General features: G+C 45.9%; 1 protein-coding gene across 6 annotated transcripts in view; it reads left to right on the forward strand.

The window, feature by feature from the left end:
- FGD3 (FYVE, RhoGEF and PH domain containing 3) overlaps positions 1 to 16,403 on the forward strand; it is a 63,999-nt gene that overhangs the window by 33,369 nt on the left and 14,227 nt on the right. For all 6 annotated transcript variants that reach the window (XM_061426214.1, XM_061426217.1, XM_061426213.1 and 3 more), the window contains 8 exons: positions 5,518 to 5,607; positions 6,289 to 6,425; positions 8,634 to 8,790; positions 10,013 to 10,151; positions 10,703 to 10,761; positions 13,713 to 13,859; positions 14,203 to 14,295; positions 15,485 to 15,564. In XM_061426214.1, the coding sequence (XP_061282198.1) occupies positions 5,518 to 5,607; positions 6,289 to 6,425; positions 8,634 to 8,790; positions 10,013 to 10,151; positions 10,703 to 10,761; positions 13,713 to 13,859; positions 14,203 to 14,295; positions 15,485 to 15,564 (902 nt within the window). The remainder of the gene's footprint in view (positions 1 to 5,517; positions 5,608 to 6,288; positions 6,426 to 8,633; positions 8,791 to 10,012; positions 10,152 to 10,702; positions 10,762 to 13,712; positions 13,860 to 14,202; positions 14,296 to 15,484; positions 15,565 to 16,403) is intronic.

Genomic DNA, 16,403 nt, shown 5'->3' on the forward strand with positions numbered 1-16,403 from the left:
GCCAACAAATCAGGAAATGACTTATGTGTAAAGACAGTTTATTACTCATAGCTCATGAAAAGAGGGGGTACATGATACCAAGGAGAACCAGAGAGAAACTCACCAGGGTGGGTCAGGAGACAGAGGGGTTGGAAATTGTGAGCAAGAATCTTTTTTAATCACTTAATGATTTTTTTTTTAATTGAAGTATAGTTGATGTACAAGTACTATTTAAGTTACAGTAGAGTCTTGATTGTGATTTCTGATGAGATGGATGGGTGAGACAGAGTAAGCAGGCTTAAGATTGGCCAGTCTGAATAATTTCAGTGGGCTCTGTGTACAGGGGCTGTCCCTGGATACCTCACACCTGGTCCTGTGTGATTCAGGAAAGAAGATGGTTGGATGTGGGCTCTGGATGGGTTGGTTTGCACTTGAAAGACACTTTTTGTCTTGCTGGTGAATTCTTTATATCTCTAGGAATTAGTGTATCCTGGGAGGGACAGTATCTCCAGGGTCAGCAAGGCCCCAAAACTTTGGTATTAAGATAATATTGGTCTTGTAGAATGAGTTAGGCAGTGTTCCTCATTCTTTGAATTTTTTGGAAAAATTTGAGAACAATTGGTGTTAATTTCCCAGTGAAACCATCTGGTCCTGGGCTTTTCTTTGTTGGGAAGTTTCTTTATTGTTTATTTAACCTCCTTATTTGTTATTGGTCTGTGCATATTTTCTATTTCTTCATGATTCAGTCTTGGTAGATTGTGTTTCTAGGAATTTATCTATGTCTTCTTCTAGTTTATTCAACTGTTGGCATTTAATTGTCCGTCTCTATGATTGTATTCTGTGGTATCGGTTGTAATGTTTCCTCTTTCATTTTATTTATTTGATTTCTATCCATTTTTTTGGTTTGTCAATTTTGTTCATCTTTTCAAAAAACAATTCTTAGTTTTGTTGGTTTTTTTTTTAGTGTATTTTTCTACTCTCTGTTCCGTTTATCTCTGCTCTAATCTGTTAGTTACTTCCTTCTGACTCCCTTGAGTTTAGTGTGTTATTTTTCTAATCTTGAGGTACAAAGTTAGGTTGTTGATTTGAGATCTTTCCTCCTTATACATGCATGCATTTACAGCTATAAATGCCCCTCTTAGCACTGCTTTTCCCACATTCCATAAGCTTTGATATGTTGTGTTTTCATTTTCATTTGTCTCAAGCTATTTTCTAATTTCCTTTGCAACTTCTTTGACTGTTGTTTAAGAGTGTACTATCTAATTTCCAGAAATCTGTGGATTTTCCAGGTTTTCCTGTGCTATTGATTTCTAGTTTCATTCTGGTGTGATTGGAAAAGATAAATCATATGATTTCAATCTTCTTCAATTTGTTAATATTTGTTTTGTGGCCTAACACATGGTCTGATCTTGAGGGTTTCCATGTGCACTTGAGAAGAATGTATGTTCTGCCATTATTAGATGGAGCGCTCTACATATGTCTGTTAGGTTCATTCGGACACTGTTGTTCAAATCCCTTGCTTCTTTATTGATATTTGCATGTCCTATCCAGTATTGAAAGTACTGAAGTCTCCTACTGCTATTTTGTTGTAATCAGCTTCTTTCTTCTAATCTGTCGAAGTTTGCTTCATATATTTAGGTGTTATAAGGTAAAGAACCTGCCTACAATGCAGGAGACCCAGGTTGGATTCCTGGTTTGGGAAGATCCCCTGGAGGAGGAAATGGCAACCCACTCCAGTATTCTTGCCTGGAGAATCCCATGGACAGAGGAGCCTGGTAGCCTACAGTCTACGGGGTTACAAGAGTCGGACATGACTCAGCAAGTAAACCACCCCCACCATGAGGTTTAATGCATATTTATAATTTTTCTATCTTCTTGGTGAATTGATCCTTTTATCATTATATAATGTCTTTGTATTGTGTAAGGTTTTTTATTTAAAGTCCATTTTGTCTGATGTAAGTAGGCCACTCCTGATCTATTTGTTGACCATTTCCATGAAATATCTTTTTACATCTTTCAGCCTATGTATATCCTTAAGTCTAAAGTGAGTTTCTTCTGTGTGTTTAGTCACTCAGTTATGTTTGATTCTTTGTGACTCCATGGACTGTAGCCTGCCAGGTTCCTCTGTCCATGGAATTTTCCAGGCAAGAATATTGGAGTGGGTTGCCATTTCCTCCTCCAGATCTTCCCAACCCAGGGATCAAGCTCTCCTCTCCTGCATCTGCTGCTTTGGCAGGTTGATTCTTTACTACTGAGCCACCTTGGAAGCCCGAGTTTCTTGTGGGTAGCATATAACTGAATGCTATTTTTTTTTTAATCTGTTCAACCAATCCATATGTCTTGATTGGGGAGTTTAAATTATTTTACATTTAAAGAAATTACTGATATGGAAGAACTCACTATTGCCTTTTTCATTGTTTTCTATATGGTTTGTAACTTTTTTGTCCGTCTCTTACTGCTTTCCTCTTTTAAGTTTAACTGACTTTTTTGTAATAATATGCCTTGATTCCTTTCTCATTGCCCCTTGTGTATATTCTATATATTTTTTCTATTGCAATTACATAAAATATTTAAAGTTATAGCATTGTATTTTAAGCTGGTAAAAACTTACTTCAATGGTAAACAAAAACTCTGCTTTACAGCTGTCCTTACCAGATGATCTATGTGTTATCACAAATGACATGTTTATATGTCCAGTATGCCCTTTCACATAAATTTAGAGTTTTTAAAAGTTTTTGTCCTTTTTGTGTTATTTTGTACCAAAAATTATGATAGTATAGGTTATTATATCATATTTGTTCATGCATTTACTTTTATTGAAGAACTTTATATTCTTGTATAACTTCATGTTGCTATCTACCATCTTTTCACAACTTAAAGGACTTCCTTCAGCATTTCTTGTATAGCAAGTCTAGTGATAATGAACTCTTTATCTTTTGCTTATTTGGGAAAGTCTTTATTCTTCACTTTTGAAGAACCACTTTGTTGAATAAGGTATTCTTGCTTCACAGTTTTTTTTTTTTTTTCATCTTTAGCACTTTAAATATGATATCCCACTGCCCCCCTCCCCCACCTTTTTTAATAATAGGTCCCACTGTGGTTCTTTGGGTTTGTCCTAGTTGGAGTTCCATGAGATTCTTGAATTTGTATCCATTTCATTTGGGAGACATTTTCAGCCAAAAATTCATCAAGTAAACTCTCTGCTCTTTTTACTCTCTTCTTCTGGAACTCCCATAATGCATATATGGTCAATTTGATGGTATTCCATAAACTTCTTAGGCTCTCTTTGCTTTTCTTCATTGTTTTTCTTTTTGTTTCTCTGACTTTCAAATGACCTAGATTGAATTTTTTAGTCTAGTTATTGAAATGTTCAGCTCTAGAATTTCTGTTTGGGTCTTTTTTATAGTTTCTGTCTCTTTAATGATATTTTCATTTAGTTCATGCATCACTTTCCCAATTTCACTTAGTTGTCTATTTGTGTTCCTTTTTTTTTTTTAGCTCATTGAGCATCTATATGACAGGTATTTAATATTTTTTTATAGGCAGCTCATAGATCTATGCTTCTTTAGGGTTGGTTTCTGGAATTTTATTTTGTTCCTTTAATCACACCACGTTTCCCTATTTCTTTGTAATATTTTGCTGGAATTTGGGCATCTGAAAAACAACCACCTCTCCAGTCTTCACATGCTGGCTTTGTGCAGGGAAAAATCTTAGCCAGTCAGGCTAGAAGTTCTAAAACTTAGTAAACTTTGTCTGATCTCTTGCTCCTCTGGCATCTGCCTGCAGACCATCAGCTCTAACATGCTTCTTGCCTCAGTTTTCAGTGTCTTTGAAACTCTGGCACTGGTCATGATAGCATTCCAAGTCTGGCAAGACAAAAACCATCCCTCAGGAGACTTCCAGAAGAGACAGAACACTGGGTGTACAGCTCACTCCTTTGTTTTCATCCTGAGGGAGGAGCATCATGGGGAGGGGGAGTTCCTCCCAGTTGTGCCATCCTATTTTGCTTGGGAGAGGAACGTAAAAGGGTGTTCCAAACACCAGTTTTCATTCGCTGCTTGATAGAATCTCTTTTTAGTTTTAAAATGGCTTGGAAGCCATAGTTTCTCAGCTGTCTTGAGATTTCACAGAGGTATTCTTGTTTGTATATTGTTAACTCCATGTCTATGTAGGAGAAGGAGGGCCTGGAGCTTTCTTTTTGTAAATTTATTTTCTTCAAGCATAGCTGATTTTCAATGTTATGTTAATTTTTACTGTATAGTAAAGTCATTCAGTTATGCATTTATATATAAGTATATATATACACACACACATTCTTTTTAATATGTTTTCCATTATGGTTTATCACAGGCTATTGGATATAGTTCCCTACACACCAGAACCTTGTTGTTTATCCATTCTATATATAGTAGTTTGCATTTGCTAATCCCAAACTCCCAGTTCATCGCTCCTACACCTCACTCTTCTCCTTGGCAATCACAAGGCTGTTCACTAATTCTGTGAGTCTGTTTTGTTTCATAGATAAGTTCATTTGTGTCGTATTTTATATTCCACATATAAGCGATATCCCTGGAGGAGGGCATGGCGACCCACTCCGGTGTTCTTGCCTGGAGAATCCTCATGGACAGTGGCCCTGGTGGGCCATAAGGCTGCAAAGAGTCGGACACGACTGAGCAACTAAGCACATAAGTGATATCGCATAGCCTTTCTCTGTCCGACTTACTTCACTTAGTATGATAATATCTAGCCCATGTTGCTGCAAATGGCATTATGTCACTCTTTTTAATGGCTGAGCAGTATTCCCTTGTATATATGCGCCACATCTTCTTTATTCATTTATCTGTTGATGAACATTTAGGTTGTTTCTGTGTCTTGGCTATTTTAAACAGTGCTGCAATAAACACTGGGGTACATGTACCTTTTTTAATTATAGTTTTCTCTGGGCATATGCCCAGGAGTGGGATTATTAAATCATATGGCAACTCTATTTTAGTTTTTTGAGAAATCTCCATATTGGCTACATCAATTTATATCCCCACCAATAGTATAGGCGAGTTCCCTTTTCTCCACACCCTCTCTAATATTCTTATTTGTAGACTTTTTAATGACTGATGACCACTCTGACCAGTGTGAGGTGATACCTCATTATAGTTTTGATTTGTTTTTCTGTAACAATTAATGATGTTGAGCATCTTTTCATGTGTCTATTGGGTGGGCTTGTAGCTTTGATTTGCCATCTTGATGATGTCATTCCACAGTATATTTTGATGTGGCTATTGTAGCTGTTCTGCAGTCAAAGCCCTGGAAGGATAGAGTTTTCTCTTGGCTGCAGAAGATTTGAGGGGATTGGTAAAAATTATTCTGTCTCCCCCAGAAACCTCCCTGGAAATTCCATCTGTGAGAACTGAGCCTCACATCCCAGTTCCAGCAGCTTCCTCTGATCTTTGGGGGCCTGTGGTCATCCCTGGTATGCAGTGTCAGATGCTGCCTCCCCCAAACTCACCGTCCCTAGGTGAGTTATAGCTCTTCTCTTCACAGTGCTCTGAGCCTCAGAAGTTGCTCCACATCGCCCAGGAGCTCCTGCACACAGAGGAGACCTATGTGAAGCGGCTGTACCTGCTAGACCAGGTAACCCTCCTGGCTTGGAGCCTGCCTTTGTCTACTTCCAGAGTTTCAGTGGGCAGTTTCAGAGGCAAGCTTTCTATCTTAGCATTGGCTAGGCCTTGCAGTTGGAATATGACTGACATGAATACTAAAACTTGGATATATTTAAGTCTCCTCCAGAAATTTTTAGTTCTTGCTTTCACAACTTGTGGCTCTGGGGCAAAGGTCTTGTCTAGTCACCTTGGGGGTTTTTCTTCATGGCAGTTAAATTATCTGAGCATGTAAAGCCCTATGACAGTGAGTGGCACTCTCCCTCTTTACCTGGCAACATGGGGTTTATGAGCACAGGAAGTAAAACTCCAATAGAAACCAGGTTTTGACAGGTGCTGCTTCTGTTTGTAGCTCACAAAGCAGAGAAAGGAAATCAGGATCATCCATTTCCCATGAAAGGCAGATGGGAGAAAGATGGTCTGTCTCAGTCTAGAGGGGACTGTCGCTGCCTCACTCCTAATTCTTGGCCATCAGTAAGCTCGCTTTAAGACCATAAGGTTCTTTAAGGCAGTTTGTTGAAGCAGAAGTTTCATTAAGAAAACATAAGGCAATGGCAGCCTCTCCTGAGCTCCCATGTTTGTAGCAGAAGCATGATTGTAACCATTTGCAGTGACCCACATTTAGTGACCACTGCAAGGGCTTCTCCATGCCTAGGTTTTCTGCACCGGGCTGACAGAAGCAGGGATCCCTTCAGAAGTCACCACAGGCATCTTCTCTAACATCTCCTCCATCTATCGCTTCCACGGGCAGTTCCTCCTGCCTGAGCTGCAGGCGCGGATCACGAATGAGTGGTAAGTGCAACTCAGGGTGCCTGGGAAAGTGGAGGGGCCGACATTTCCCTGGGAGTTGGATTCCTATGCCTTTGGAGATTGAAGGTCATGGTGATCCTGTTGCAGTGTTTTGTTGTATATTCCCTGCCAAGCAGCCTTTAAATCTGGGGTTTGCATGCCCCCAAACCAGGGGCTACCTGGGAAACCTGTCTCCTAGGGTCCTAGGCTCTCTTTTGCAGGGTCCTGGGCCAACCCTGACCCCATGGCCTCTCAGTGTCTTAGCTTCTTCATCTGCAAATTGGTGGTGGTGGTTTAGTCGCTGAGTCATGTCCAACTTGCGACCCCATGGACTGTAGCCCACCAGGCTCCTCTGTCCAGGGATTTTTCAGGCAAGAATACTGGAGTGGATTGCCATTTCCTTCTCCAGGGGATCTTCCCAACCCAGGAATCGAACCCAGGTCTCCTGCATTGCAGGCAGATTTTTTAACCAACTGAGCTATGAAAGAGACTTTAATACCTGCTCAGGGCTTTGTTAGTTGCTCAGTTGTGTCCAGCTGTTTGCAAACCCATGGACTGTAGCCCACCAGGCTTCTCTGTCCATGGAATTCCCCAGGCAAGAATACTGGAGTGGGTTGCCATTTCCTTCAGGACTTCCCTGATTGCTCAACTGTAAAGAATTTGCCTGCAATGCAGGCGGCCTGGGTTCAATCCCTGGGTCGGGAAGATCCCCTGGAGAAGGGGTTGGCTACCCACTCCAGTATACTTGCCTTGAGAATTCCATGGACAGGGGAGCGTGGCAGGCTAGAGTCCACAGGGTCGCAAAAGAGTCAGATGTGACCGAGCACCTTGAGCAGGTGCTACTGTAAATAGAATTGTTTGGGCTTCCCTGGTGGCTCAGTCAGTGAAAAATCTGCCTGCAATTCAGGAGACTGCAGTGCATGAGATGTGGATTTGACTGATAGTTCAGAAAGAGCCCCTGGAGAAGGAACTGGCAAAACACTCCAGTATTCTTGTCTGGGAAATCCCATGGACAGAGAAGCCTGGTGGGCTACAGTCCATGGGGTCGCAAGAGTCAGACATGACTTAACAACTAAAACCACCAAACCAGAGCTTTGCAGAATTTAAATGAGGTTTGACATCTGCAAACACCAGTGAATAGACCATGCTTATGGGTTTATTTTCCTTCCTAGTATATACTGCACCTCTACTTTAAAAACTGAGATGTTTTTCTCTCTCGTGAGTGTCCCCAGAGGGCTGTCCCTCTGTCCCTCTGCTGCTTCCATTTATTTGTAGGAGAGGGACAGCTCAGCTGCAAGGCCTGTGGTGTCCCCAAGAGTCCACTCTCTAAGCTAGAGCCAGGCCAGAGAGAACACAGAGGCCAAGGGCCAGGGGCTTGATTGGGGGGTGTCCCTGCACCTGCAAGGCTCAGCAAGCATCCAGGTCAATTTGTAAATATTTAGAAGGACACGCTCCACTTGCAGAGCAGGTTATACTGTGTGCAAAGCCATGAGGTTAAAGCTCAGGGCTGGATTGCCTTTCTGGCTAATGCAGCGCACACCTGCTAGAAATGACTTTGCCCCTCAAGGCCCTGAAAAGACTGTCAGTACACAGACACTCCTTGTGTAATAATGGTGCAGGAGTCCAGGGGCTTCCCCTCTGCCTTTGAAAGCCCATTCCTAGTAATGCTGCAGAGGATGACTTTTTGCCTGTGCCTTTTTTTCTTCTTTTGGATTACTTCTTTAGGATAAATCCCCCACAGTTCTAAAGTCTAATATATTCATATATTTTTGGTTCCTTTAAATTTATTTCTAAATCCCTGTCCAAACCACTCATTATTACACAGTGCTGCTTTCCCATGATATTGCCAGAATTAGATCATCCTATTGTTCCTAATTGTTGCTCATATAGAAGTATAATGGGGTTTTCTTGGTTCTCTTCGATAACTGTGGCTCATCAGGTGGTTCCATTATTACTAACAGCTCCTGGTTTTGAGCAATGGTTCTGTGACTGCACTGTTGAAGTAGTTCACATGATCCTCTAGGCAATACACTATTTTCCATCCCATGTGATACAGGAGAGGAAAATAAGGCTTAGAGAGGGTGACCAGTTTGCCCACCATCACACAGACTTGGGAGTCAGGCCATTGTCCCATGGCTCCCTGTGAAGTCCCTGTCCCACCCTGGCCCTTCACTGGAACTATGTGTGTGATGATCTCATTTCCTGGTGAAGGGATGTGAACCCTCGACTTGGAGACATCCTGCAGAAGTTGGCCCCATTCCTCAAGATGTATGGTGAATATGTCAAGAACTTTGACCGGGCTATGGAGCTGGTGAGCACCTGGACCCAGCGCTCACCTGTATTTAAAGACACTGTCCAAAGCATCCAGGTAGGTGGCCCCACCTCTGCTTCATGGGCACAGTGATGGGTTTGTGTTTCAACATGGAGGAAATCAGTAAAATTGTGGCATGTGTCCAGACGCTCTATTAATGCTTTGATCTTTAAAATAACTCCAAGAGACAAATCATCATTTTCATTTCATGGAAGAGGAAACTGTGGCTCAAAAAGTTTGTGCAATCATGTCATCACAAACTATTATTCAATAGGACCAGGATCCAAATGCCAGTCTCCCTCCAGAGCATCCTTCTGTGGCTGGTGCAAACACTTAGGAAAATGTTGCATCAATTTTTTTTTTCTCTTTTTCTGCAAACAGACTGTTTACAACTCTGGTTACTGTTGTCTACTGCCCTGTTGGTCTTTTTCTTACTAATTCATGCAGATTTTACATGTTAAGAATGTCAGCTGTTAACTCTCAAATGTGTTGCAAATTATTTTTCCCCATTGATGTTTTATTTTTTAACTTTATTTAAGATTTTGTTTTCCATACAAAATTTGAGGGTTTTAATTGGCCACATTCACCAATTTAAATAAAGTAATTCTTTTAAAAATATTTTAAGTATGAGCCACCTGCACCCACATGCATATATGTACATATGTAACACATGTGCACATGTGTACACACACATGTTCACACATGCATACGTGCACCTACATTCCTCACTGTACCCTGGAGAGTTAATGGGCACTGAGCCCTCTGTGCCAAGGCTTTGAAGGACAGGTTCAGATTTGGGGTGGCCCCTTGATAACTTTCTGGGTTGTCCTCAGATCCCACTGTAATCACATCACTCATGATTTCCTAGTATAGAGTCCTGGATCTGCCTGCATCTCTCAGCATCCCCATCTCTCCCCAGAGAGGATATCTCTGATTCTGAGTGCTTCTTTCTCCCCTTTTACCTGCCACCCCTACACCCTCACCCGCTCACTTGCAGCTGGGCCCTCCCAGCTGTCCGCACAGAACAGTCTCCAACGAAGATGTATATAAAAGTGCCAGCACTGGGTCTAGAGCAGGCCTGCCTGGGGTGCAGCTCCTCACTCCATTGTTCAATCTCTCCAAGCCTCAGTTTCCTCTGTGTAAGATGTGGCCTGCAGTCAGTCAATTGTGGGTTCTCCAGGCAGCCTTCTGGGGGCTGCAGAAGCTGAAAGTGTGGAGTGTGCCTGGGAGCCGCATGCCTGCCCATGGGTGCCCCACACCTCCTCTGTCTACCCCACAGAAGCAGGAGCTGTGCGGAAACCTGACCCTGCAGCACCACATGCTGGAGCCGGTGCAGAGGGTCCCCCGCTATGAGCTGCTGCTCAAGGACTATCTGAAGAGGCTCCCAGAGGATGCCCCAGACTGGAAGGATGCAGAGAGTGAGCTGGCCTGGGTGGTGGGAGTTGGGGCTCCTGCTGAAAACCCACATCGAGAGAGACAAACAGACAGAAAGATAGAGACAAAGAGGCAGAGATAGAGAGACAGAGACAGAGACAGAAGGAAAGAGTTCCAACTGACCCCTAAGCAGGAAGCGACTGAGTGAGTGCAAGGGAAAACCTCCCCTGCCCCACTGCAGTGTGAGGAGAGGATGATGTTCCTGTGGAGGGAACTGCTAAGTGCTGGCAGAGCTTAGGGCTCATGGAGGACCTTGTGGGGCTGGCAAGGCTGTACCTGGTGCACGGGCAGCAGCTGATGGGCAGCATGGGGCAGGATCTGCACAGGGGAGTGGGACGCCAGCCTTGGCAGACCCCCAGCAAATGGGACACGTCTGCCAGCTTGCACTGCCCCACCCTGGGCCAGTTCTAATGAGCACCTGGTACAGCCATGGGAAAGGACAGGCACAGGGCAGAGCCTGGCACTCAGCCTCATGGGGGAAAGACCTGCGGTGCCATCAGGTGCCCTGTAGCTAGATTCTGTCGTCTTTCTGCAGGGTCCTTGGAGCTCATCTCCACAGCTGCCAACCACTCCAACGCTGCCATTCGGAAAATGGTGAGTGTGGGCATTCCCAGAAGATGCCTGAGGAACCAGCAGTTTAGGGCAGGGCAAGCACAGGGTGGGCCAAGCATCATCAGTATGCACACTTACCCACCTGCCCCCAGGAAGACAGAGGCTCTGCTGAGTTCTATACAGGCCTACCCCTTACTAGCTTGATGATTGCTAGTAAGTTATACAGTACCCTGTGCCTCAGTTTCCCCATCTGTAAAATGAGATCACTGACAAAACTTGTCTCCTTGGGGATCATGGGGATCAAATCACTCTACATAAAGTGCTCAAAACAAGACCTGGTACAGTTCAGTGTTAGCTCTCAGTGTCAGCATCGCTCATTTGATTGTTCATTCATTCATTCAAGCTCTGTCAGCTGGGGCTGCTATAACAAAGTATTGTAGACTAGACATCTTAAACAGCAGACATTTACTCTAACCATCTGGAGGCTCGAAGTCCAAGATCAAGGTGCTGATGGATTTGATTCCTGGCTTGTAGACAGCCACCTTCTCGCTGTCCTCACTTGGCAAAAAGAAAGAGCAAGTTCTCTGATGTCTCTCTTATTAGGGCTGTAATCTCATCATGATCCCCTCTCCCACCCCGTGACCATGACCTCATCTAAACTTAATCATCTACCAAAGGCCCCATCTCCAGATACAGCCTGAAGGTGTCCTCTTGTTGATCTAACACCTCTGAGCAATGGGGTCTGCAGATGGGGAGGCGTCCTAGCTCCTACCAACACCTTTTGACCCAGCTGGCATTGTTTCATCACAGCCCTTGTTTGTCCTGCACACTGCCTGGACATAGTGTAAGAATTTCTAATTCCTTACCCAGAATTTTAGATCAGAGCATTTCACAGGAGAATCCAAATTCTTGGCTTTACTGGAAAACCCTGAAAACACCAGGGCCACACTTCAACCTAGGATGAGATGAGGTTATCTTCTCAGTGAGCCGGCTCTCCAGGCTGCCACAGTCTCTATCCAGCCCTGGTTCCCTCAGTCCTGGGACCTATTTACTTTCACATGGGCACTGCTGTTTTTTGAGAGGAGAAAGAAAGGGAAATATTTCTTTGACCCCCACATCTCTCAACAGTGAGAAATGAGAGATGGGCAGCCTGTTTTGGGGAAGCTCTTGTTATGTGTGATCCATGTCCTATGTCCTCCTACCTGACTTTCCCCAGGATTGGGTCTGCTTTGGGGGTACCCACAGCAACCAAAACAGGCAACATTTCACTCTAGATCCTTTTTAATCTAATTTCCCATCTTTTTGTCCTTAATACTAAATCTAATGGAGGAGAAAGAGCTGCTTCATGGAACTCCATGGTCATGAGGTCACATAGAGGCCATGGACCTTTGGAGGAGCTGCTGTGGGCCTATATCTCGGAGGGGCATGGGATGGACTCCCATCACACTATACCATATTCACCATGTGGCAGTTCTCACTCCAAGTCTGGTGAGGCCTCTGTGACAGTCTGGGGGCTCTTATCAGGTGCAGGGGACGGTTTATCAGTGTGTGCTCACAGGAGCCTCTTCATGCTTCCACCTATCTATCTGTAATCTCCTCATCTTGGACCACCGCTGCAGCCTCCCCACCTCCAGTCTCCCCAGACTCTGATCCACCTTTCTCTGCTCAGAGCCTTCTATGGGTTGCTTATTTTGTCACTCCCTGTTCAGAGCCCTCCTGACCTGCCATCGCCTCCCAGGTACACACACAAGCTCTCCAACATGCTGTCTGCATGCCTAGCCTCCAGGACACACAGGCCCTTTGGCCCTGCCTTGTCTGCTCCTCCTTAATCTCTATGCTGGGGTCCCCTTTCTGCTCCCACGCCCATTTCTACCACTTGTTTCCATACCAGAGACAGAAGGGCCAACTAAACCAGCCTGTTTCCAGGGCGTGCAGATTTAGACTGGTCAGATCCAAGGGCAGTGGCTGCTGTAGCATAGTGGATCTACTCTTTTTGTTGCTGGGTTAAGGTTCCTTAGGCTCAGCTCTGCCTTTCGCTGTGTTCATTCCTTCATTCCTGGCTTAGGTGCCTCTCAGCCCAGAGCTGTAACAATGAATTGCCTATCCTCTCCCCTCATACCCCAGGGGAGCTGGTTGACCATATGACCACAACCAGTCTTGAGGCCGGAGGGAGATGACCTGAGGCTCGGCAGAGGTCTGGTCTTATCATGGCCCTGGGCCATCTGAGGGTGGAGCAGGAAACCGGTAAGGCTAAAACACAAGAGGGGCCCAGCGTATCTCCTCTGACCCAAGGCCTTCACTGCCTCCCCATAGAAGGCACTGGCATGCAGTGTGGAGGCCAAGAGAGCCAGTCCCGGTTCTCTAGCTGAAGCACCTCCAGCAAGTTACTTAATTTCTCTGTGTCTCAGTTTCTCTGTCTATGAAGTGTGTAGTTGCTCAGTCGTGTCCGACTCTTTGCGACCCCACAGACTGTAGACTACCAGACTTCTCTGTCCATGGGATTTTCCAGGCAATAATACTGAAGTGGATTGCCATTTCCTTCTCCAGGGGATCTTCCCAACCCAGGGCTCAAACCCGGGTCTCCCGCATTGTAGACAGACGCTTTACCGTCTGAGCCACCAGGGAAGTCTTTCTCTGTCTATAGGTTGAGGATAATCATGGGATCTGCCTCATAGAACCTGTGCTAGAACTAGGTTAAATACACTATGTGTATTAAGTATACTATGTATAGAACAGGGCAGGGCACATGGTGCTAGCTGCTGTTACAATTGAATAGTTATTATTAACATGAGAGGTGAACTTCTGTTCTTCAGTGCCCAACTTGAGTGTCACCCATGTTTCCCCTCACATCTGGTTGTACACAGGCTCATGGTCCCATCTTGGTTCTGGTCCACACTTGGAGGGCAGGGTTCCATTCATCTCTGGGTCCCCAGCCCTGGCAGGCCTCCAGTCCCTGTGGTTGTGGAGCTGCCTGAGCCCCGTGTCTCTCTTAGGAGAAAATGCACAAGCTTTTGGAGGTGTACGAGAGACTGGGTGGGGAGGAGGACATCGTCAACCCTGCGAACGAGCTGATCAAGGAGGGCCACATCCAGAAGCTGTCGGCCAAGAATGGCACCACCCAGGACCGCCACCTCTTCCTGGTGAGCCCCCATCCAATCACACCAGCCCTGCCCACTCCTGCCCAACCCAGCTGCAGAGCCACAACCCTGCCGGGCCTCACCCAGCCCAGACGCAGAGTCCTGGCCCACCGGGTCACTCAGCCACACCCTCACCCAGCCCAGACCCAACCAGCGGCAAAGCCACGCCCAGCGGCTAAGCCACACCCTCAGCCCACCCCCTAGCATGCCCTCGCCGCGCCCACATTCAGCCCAGCCCCACCTAGCCCTGTCCACCACCGCCAGGGCCACGCCCCACCTCCTCCCTAGGGTGCTCCTCTCTGGGGTCAGACACCCCTCATCGCGTGCCTGCCCGTCCCTATCGCAGTTCAACAGCATGATCCTTTACTGTGTGCCCAAACTGCGGCTTATGGGCCAGAAGTTCAGTGTCCGGGAGAAGATGGACATTTCCGGCCTCCAGGTGGGTGAGCCCCTCCCACGCAATCTGTTCCCCTGGGAAAGCACAGAGCAGGTGGAGGGACACAGGGCACTCACTGCTGTGCGACTGGTCATCTGCCTGCTTCTCTGAGCCTTGCTTCTGTCCTGATCCAGGCGTGCAGGAACATCTCTGAGTCCTGGCATCCTGGACTGAGTGGGCAGGATCCCTGCCCCTCAGCTTGGCCTACCTTCCAGCACGTGTAGGCTTCATGTTGGCAGGCTGAAGGGCCATGGCAGGACCAAGCTGTCTCCTGTACCCAGCACCCAGGGTTCCCTTTACAGACTCTAAGGGAAGCTTGAGGTGAATATAGATGGGGTGCCCATGCTTGGACACTTTGCTCTTTGGGCGTCCTTGTTCTTTGGTCCTTGGTCCTATGCTCCCTCCACTCCTGCACCAATCTGGAACCCGGATGAGGTTCTGCTGACATCTGTACCCCAAATCCAGACAGCTTGTTGTTCTTGCCGTCCCTCTTCCTTGAGTCCATCGATGTCTTATGCTGTGCGGCTACTGGAGCTGGAATCAGTGCCCCTTCTCCTGTGGGGGGAGTACTTTGAATTAACAGGCACTCCAAAAATGCTGGCTAAATCAAAGTACTTAGTTATTCTGAAAAGTAAAGATTTGCTAGTGATACAAAAAAAAAAATCCCTTCTGATAGTGGCCTGCCTGTGGGCCACGTCCAGCTGAGGGAATGAGGAGTGTAGGGGATGAAGGATGGCTCCTTGTTGCAGATGCCCCTGATCCAAGGCACCAGCCCATGGGGCCTCAGAAACTCCTGCAGAGAAATGGGGATCCTCCTGGCTCTTCTCAGATTTTCATCCTGTGTGTCAGGAGTGTCTGGGGGGTACCTTGTGGGGAAAGGCACTGGCACTGACTTCCTGGGAAACTCCAAGAACAGACACATTTGGCTGGCACAGTTCTAAGAACAGCGGATGAGTGGTCTTAGCCTTGCGTGGGCAGGTCAGTGGTCCACCCTCCCCCCATGGACTGACTCATACAGTCGCCCGCAGCAACCATGACCCTAAGCTGGACACCTTCCCTGCAGACCCTCTGGGCCCCCTCTGCCCCCTTCTCAGGGAAAACCCTCCAAGTCTGAGTGACGGTGTGAGTCCAGAGTCCAGGCCCTGCTGAGTGACACACTGTTTTCATTTTGTCCTTGGCTGTGTGCCTTTAGGTGCAGGATATCGTCAAGTCAGGGGCAGCCCACACATTCATCATAACTGGAAAGAAAAGATCCCTGGAGCTACAAACTCGGTAGGGTCAGCTGCCTCAGTGTCTGCTGCTGTGTGAGTGTGTTTGACCTGAAATTTTAGCAGATGGCTTCCTTTTCTAAACTGGATAACCTTTTGATGTATTTTTTATTTATTCATTTAACTGGCTTATTTGTGGTTTAAAATGTTAACAGTACTAAGGGGAAGTCAGTGAAAATTAGGCCTCTACCCACTTCCTGTTTCCCACCCCCAGCAGACATTTTTAACCATCTCTGAAGCATCCTTCTGGAATTTTTGTCCCCATACATACATGTATCTATTTTTTTTAATCACAGATGACCATTTTCTGTCTAGTTTGTTCTGCATCTTGCTTTTTTCACTTAATTTATTAGAAATCATCCCATATATGATCATCATTTTCTAAAGTAGGATAATTTTCCACTATGGTCATTGGCTGGTTCCCACTGATGGGCATCTAGGCTCCTCTGGGGTCTTGTTGTTGCAAATGGTGCTGCAAGCAGTGTCCATGAACCAAGCTTTGTACAGATGTGTTGTTATGTACATCTGACAGATTCTTGAAGAGGAATTGCTGGCCAAAGAGTAGCACGTCCACTTTAAATTTTGGTGGCTATTATCACACTACCTTGTAAGGTGGTGCCAGGCTCTCTCTGACTTGCAGCAGTACGTGGGAGAGCCCATCTATGACCCACTGTGGCCCAGGGAGGTGTTGATTTACATCCACTGCAGAGGGCTCTGCATACCAAGCTTAACCACATACAGTCACACCTGACTTCGTCTGGGCACACCTGAACCGTCCTGAACCCACATGGCCATATCTAACTCCACTTGGTCACACTCAACCCGGCTGCACTTGGTGATACT

Source organism: Bos javanicus, chromosome 8 (genome assembly GCF_032452875.1).
Source record: "Bos javanicus breed banteng chromosome 8, ARS-OSU_banteng_1.0, whole genome shotgun sequence".
Classification (NCBI taxonomy): Eukaryota; Metazoa; Chordata; class Mammalia; order Artiodactyla; family Bovidae; genus Bos; species Bos javanicus.